This window comes from Amphiura filiformis, unplaced genomic scaffold (assembly GCF_039555335.1).
Source record: "Amphiura filiformis unplaced genomic scaffold, Afil_fr2py scaffold_70, whole genome shotgun sequence".
Classification (NCBI taxonomy): Eukaryota; Metazoa; Echinodermata; class Ophiuroidea; order Amphilepidida; family Amphiuridae; genus Amphiura; species Amphiura filiformis.
Window position 1 is genome coordinate 864 of NW_027305534.1, and position 6,879 is coordinate 7,742.

The window sequence follows — 6,879 nt, forward strand, 5'->3', positions numbered from 1 at the left end:
ACTTGTTTTAGGGGAATTTCCTTTCAAGTGATCAAAACAAATTGAATCATATCTAAATTTAGATTGTTTGGGGAAACCCTCTTCTTTTCCAGAACATTTTCTGTATTGCATTATAAAAGGAAAATCCTTCAGGAAGTGATGTAATATGAAAGGTTAATGTGTATAATTATTCTTGGGATTTTCCCAAGTAGGAGAACTGCACAAGGAGTAAGGAGATTTGAAAAAAAAGCGCAAGGAGTTTAGTATTGGAGAACTGCGCAAGGAGTTTTGCATTGGAGAACAGCGCCAGGAGTTTAGTGTTTGGAGAACTTCGCAAGGAGTTATTTTTTTTGGAGAGAGCAGCACCATTTCTGTGTGAGGATTTTTATACACAAGGAGATATAAATGCAAGTGTACGATGGACTTCACTGATTTTCGTAGGACAAGTGAATAAGGATATATACAACAGTCATCCAGAACATTGCAAGAACTATGTGATCACCAACAAGAAGACTGCTAAGTACTGAATAACCAAAACTGTGATTGTGTGATTGTTACATTGGATATGCATTATTGTTGTTATATGTGCCAATCATATTTTACTTTCAATTAAAGACTTAGATTTTGTTAGCTTAATCAAACAGTGTATTTGTGTTGATTTGAGAGGTGATTTTAGCCTTGCGTCTGTACGACTCGTAAGTCTCAAATTGTTCCATTGTGACGGAATGGATTTTGATCTTTTTACTGTGTTGTTACCAAGGTAACAAACCATCTGAAATTATGGCAAACTATTCGTTTTTGTAAATGTTCTTGCAAGTGGAGTAATAATTTGTATCAAAATAATTTGTCAATTTTTGTCCCTTGTGGAATCCTAAATTTTGACATAACCTTTCCTCTCTAACTCAAGAATTGTACATAAGTTAAACAATTATATTTTTTCTGAATCCTAATGACGAGTGGAATACATTACTATGTTTTTATTAACATTGATCGACATTGAAATTTCACCTGATGCTGTTCCACTACGGTGACTTTTGATATGTTATTTTAATAATTTCTTCAGATGCTTTTCTGAAGAAATTATTTCCTTTGTTTGACTATATCTCAAAATCAATATTTCCGACTTCCGACTAATGTTGCTTGATCACACCACATTTGCAGTTTTTTTTCCATCCACAGTTTTTTGAGTGTATTCCTAATATACATTGGGGTGTATTCCTAATATATTTTGGTGTATTCCTACTACATTTGGGTGTATTCCTACTACATTTGGGTGTATTCCTAATACGTTTTGGTGTATTCATAATACATTTGGGTGTGTTCATAGTACATTTGGTGTATTCCTAATACATTTGGGTGTATTCCGAATACGTTTTGGTGTATTCATAATACATTTGGGTGTGTTCCTAGTACATTTGGTGTATTCCTAATACATTTGGGTGTATTCCGAATACGTTTGGGTGTATTCCTAATACATTTGGGTGTATTCCTAGTACATTTGGTGTATTCCTAATACATTTGGGTGTATTCCTAATACGTTTGTGTGTATTCCTAATACATTTGGGTGTATTCCTAATACATTTGGGTGTATTCCTAATACATTTGGGTGTATTCCTAATACATTTGGGTGTATTCCTAATACATTTGGGTGTATTCCTACTACATTTGGGTGTATTCCTACTACATTTGGGTGTATTCCTACTACATTTGGGTGTATTCCTAACACATTGGGTGTATTCCTAACACATTGGGTGTATTCCTAACACATTGGGTGTATTCCTAACACATTACAGGTGCTTATGGAGACAGCATACGTGAATTGAGTTGGGGTGTTGGGGAGATAATGTCGGAGATCAAAGATCTAGGATTAGATGAACGGACCCTGGTGTTATTCACTTCTGACAACGGAGCACATCTTGAACTGTGTAACGAGGGAGGAGATAATGGCTTATTTAGAGGTACGATTTTGCTGATTGGTTTAAATAATGCTATTAAGATTTATTGAGCCAATCCGCAACAGGCTTATTTAGAGGTACTATTTTGCTTTAAATAATATTAAAGGATCTATTTAGCCCAGACCCGTAGTTAGGATTGGGGGGGCAATTATGTGAAAAGTGGACTTTCTTCCCTACATTTAGACCTTTTTTGATCAAAAGAAGCTTAAAAATCTTCTCTTTTTTTTTTTTCGCTACCGTACGCTCGCAAATTCTGAACTTTTTTGATTTTTTGTATACTTTTGAAAATTTGTGTCGCACCCCATCCCCGGCTACGGGCCTGATTGAACCAATCAGCAACAAGGTAGCGAGATTTTTTTTCTATATTATATTTATTTGAACATAACATCGGCACTCGCATGTAAAACAGCGGTGCGTTCATTAATAAGCAAAATAATTGAATATAATATGACAATTAACTACGAGATGCAATAAAACAGATTTGAAAATGAAATCAACACCAGAACACCCATCCCACTCCACGCTGTAGGCCTAATAAAAATATGATGTGTAACGAAGCTGGAGATAATGGCACGATTTGGTTTAATCACACTGAGTATTATCTGCTGATTGGTTATAGAAGAGGACTAGTGATTTATTGAGCCAATCAGCACCATGGTAAGTGGTGGTAGGCAGGTAGGGATGAACAGGCTGGAGCATAACTATTTTTGATTGGCCACTCAGATGAATATCTATAGACCTAACGTTGAATGGTGTGACTTATCCTTTATAGGTGGAAACGGCAACTTTTTTGAAGGAGGGCTTCGTGTACCAGGTATTGTACGATGGCCGGAGCATATCCCTGCAGGAATTGTAAATACACAAGTAATAAGTCAGATGGATTTCTTCCCAACATTTGTGGATATAGCTAAAGGCTCCATCCCAGACGATCGCGTAATTGATGGCCAAGATATTCGCCATCTATTATCGTTAGCGGATTCTTCTGACGAAGTGAACTCAAATTCAAGCAACCACCAGCCACTATTCTTCTACTGCAACGCCAGACTATTCGCTATGCGTTTTGGTAATTACAAGCTGCACTACAGAACCATGCCGATGAGAAATAAGTATTATTATGCCGCCAGATGTGGAGAAGCGGGTTTCCCCTACTCCTACTACCATCAGGGTGTCGGCTGCGTATCAACACGTGTACGATGGCATTACCCACCACTGATCTACAATCTAGCTACTGATCCCGCCGAAGCATATCCCCTGAATGCTACACTGCATCAAGATCTTTTGCAGGACGTTGAAAGCGCTTTTACAGCTCACGAAATGAATCTAGTAAAAGGACCTGCCCTTTTTACTTCATTTTCAAACAGTACAATTCCATGCTGTGATGTGTCCAATCACGGATGTTCCTGTAATTACCCATAAGGTCTAGACTGACGCCCTCAGTCGGTCAACATTCAGGTTGCTATTCACTGTCGTAGTGCGTGTTAGAATATGACCGTTGCTAGGCCAACTGGATCACGCTTTCCTCGCTACGAACCACTGATCGAAATGATCACAACACAAAGCCTATGGCATATCAAAATTCGGAACAGGTGTATGAGCTCAGGCTTTAAGCAGTAACCAATGGTTACTAATAGTCGGGCAGCAAACTACCCAGTTTTTAAGGCCCGTGGCCTTTTGATGAAGACAATGTGCCAAATATCCTAGCATGTTGTTTGGGTCCCAAGTAACATATTTATACATGTTTACAAAAATCCAGATGCAGCAGAAGGCGGCCATCTTGTTTTTCAAAATGGCGCCCATTTTGGCAAAATATTTCAATATTTGTCAAACTGCCCTTCCCAATGTGATTTTATTGGCACAGTAGTGATTGTTTTAGGCTTGTTATAGTAGTTTTGTAATGTTGGCATGCAGTAGCACCAATATTAATGATTTACAAATTCAAAATGGCCGCCAAAAATTCAAAATGGCCACCGAAATCAATTTATTTCCTTCAAACATACAATAAGCCTACATCAATCTGGTAACATATGAGATTGGACACGTGACATGAATATTAAAATAATAACACACACAAATCCCATACTTAATGCACCCCCACACACACCTTACCCCCCCCGTATAGTTCGTATATTATTTTAAAGTGCCACAGAAAATGTATCAAAAACGTTTTCATGGCTCATACGGGTATCCTTTATACAAGAACAGTTGGTGGTGCTAGTTTGGGCTACAGGCTGTATTACTACATCCATATAAGCACATGGCAGCAGGGGGTACGTGGTTCTTCAAAAAAATTTGAACCATTTAAGGACAACAAATGTGCCCAGTTGGTTGCACTGGTCTCCACACTGAAAACCCACCCATCGATATACCAAAATCGCTGAAAAAGGTACCCCAAAACTGTGGCACCTTCCTGTACACGTACACCTTCAAACAGGAAGACCCCCCAGGACATGGCATTGACCAGACATTGAGAGGTATTGAGGGGTATTGAGAACAGGGTATAAGGTACCGAGTGGTCCCAGAAATGGTTTATGGGTCCCGGGGGATGGAATTTTTAATGGTTCCTGGATGGAGTTAGGGATACCAGGGATGGGGTATAAAAGAGTACTAGTAAAGAGTACCGAAGATCCCAGGGACAACAGTTTATGGATCCAGGTGAAGGTGCTAGGTTCCAGGGGTGACATAGGGGTGTCAGCAATGGGGTTTGGGGTACCAAGGACAGGGTTAGGGGGATGAGGTTAGGGGTTCCAGGAATGGGGAGAGTCCCATGGTCGGTGTTAGGGCACCTAAAACAATTCCTACTGTACCAATAAATTCACAATGGGAAGGGTCAATTTGAAAAATATTGGATAGGGTGAGGGGTACTGGGATGGAGTAAAGGGTCCCAGGGTTTGGATAATGGGTACCGGGGACAGCGTTAAGTGCACTGAGGAAGGGCTAGGGGTACTGAAGACAGGGTAACGGGTTATGGGTCCCAGTGAAGGGGCTAGGGGTTTCAGAGATGACCGGTCATGGGTCCAGGAATGGGGTTAGAGGTCGCATGATCGTGACGCGTGTTTGAGGTCCAAGGGATAGGATATGGGTGACTGGGGATTGAGTTAGGGGTACCAGGGTTGGAAGAATGTGTACCAGGAACTGAGTAAGGGGTACTGGGCATTGGGTATGGTGAACCAGATGTGGGCTAACAGGTTCCGAAGATGGTATTAGGGTCCCAGGGATGTTTCATGGCCGGGTCTCAGGGACGGAGTTTGGTGTTCCATGAATTGAGTTAAAGGTCACATAGTTTGTGTTAGAGGTCCCCGGGAATAGGGTAATGGGGATGGAGGCCAAGGGTTAGGGATATGAGTACCAGGAACAGGGTAAGGGGTGTAAGGCATTGAAAATGTGGGGTTACAGGAGCCAAAGATGGGATTAGGGTCCCAGGGATGGGTCATGGGTCTCGGGGACGGAGTTACGGGTTCCAGGAATAGAGTTAAAGTCCCATAGTTGGTGTTAGAGGTTCCAGGGAATAGGGTAAGGGGTAATGGGGATAGAATTAGGGGTCCCATGGTTGGGGTAGCCCATTAAATGGGTACCAAGAACAGAGTAAGGGGTGCCGGGCATTGGTTAAGGGTAAACAGCTTGTGGGGTTGCATGTACCAAAGGTGGGATTAGGATCCCAGTGACGTGTTATGGGCAGACCTCCCAACCTAGCGCAGTAAGAAAGAGAGACATTAAGGCCAAAACTTTGTACATGTACACAAACCAGGTACCGACAAATTCAAAGACTTGAGGTGTGCAATACTTTCAGAATTCAGGGAAGGTTTTGCAGAGAATGCTACAGCAAAATTTTAAAGTGAAATTTGCATCATTTTCTGCTGCTCGTACATTTAAATTTGCCACACTGAAATTTTCAGAAAACAGGACTGTCCCTCTTTTTCACTTTGGAAAACCCCAAATGAGGGACAGTCCCTCAAAATGAGGGACAGTTGGCAGGTCTGTATGGGTCTTGCGAGAGTTCCAGGTTCCAGGAACGGAGTTTAAAAGTCCCAAAGTTGGTGTTAGAGGTCCCAGGGAATAAGGTAAGGGGTAATGGAGATGGAGTTAGGGGTCCCGCGTTGCGGTAATGGGTACCAGGAAAGGGGTTAAGGGTACCGGGGCTAACCGGGCATTAGGTAAGGGGTACCGGATGTGGGGTTACCGGTACCAAAGATGGGATTAGACTAGAGGTTCTAGGAATGGAGTTAAAGGTCCCATAGTTGGTGTTAGGTGTCCCGGGAATAGGGTTAGGGGTACTGAGGATGGAGTTCCGGGTTTCCAGGTTTGGCGTTAGGAGTCCCAGGGATGGCGTTAGGGGTACCGAGGACTGTGTAAGGGTACTGGAGTAAGAGACTTAGGGTATTAAGGATATGGTTAGGGTGCCAAGGGTGTGGTTATGGGCTGGTCCGAGTACATCAAATTTAGCCATAACATATCAGGTTATGGGCCACTGGGCAGTGGATTATGAGTTCCGGTGTTGTGTTAAGGGGTCCCTTGGATGGGTCTAGGGGCCCCAGTGATGGGTAGTGCTACTGGCCAGGGATGGGGTTAGGGGTACCAAGAATACAAGTTATGTGAACCGAGGAGGGTATAAGGGTGGGACATTCGGGTACTAGTACGGGATACATGTTATTGGGTATAGATATCAGAGTACGATGTACGTTTAGCAGGGTAGGCCTACAGGGTTATGAGTTCAGGTATGAGTTCAGGTATGAGTATGGGCTGGCCCCGGTACATCAAACTTAGCGGGAACATAATTATTATTATCATATCCAGATGAGGAGGCATGAAGACATTTAAGGTGGAAGTTACAGATTTTAAATTCAGAAACTATTTTAAATAAAATGTTATCTGATAGAGAGTGACTTCATATTAAATTATAGGTAAGCATTGGAATGTGGGGGCGTGGGGTGGTGTGGTGTGTATTTGC

The 6,879-nt window shown here is 41.9% G+C and overlaps 1 protein-coding gene across 1 annotated transcript; it reads left to right on the top strand.

Annotated features, from left to right (window-relative positions):
* Positions 1-1,772: 1,772 nt before the first annotated feature.
* On the top strand, positions 1,773-3,350 carry LOC140144650 (arylsulfatase-like; the record flags this gene model as incomplete). Its single annotated transcript, XM_072166460.1, has 2 exons — positions 1,773-1,937; positions 2,707-3,350. Coding segments are annotated over 2 exons (809 nt in total), but the record flags the coding sequence as incomplete, so codon positions are not given.
* Positions 3,351-6,879: the final 3,529 nt, after the last annotated feature.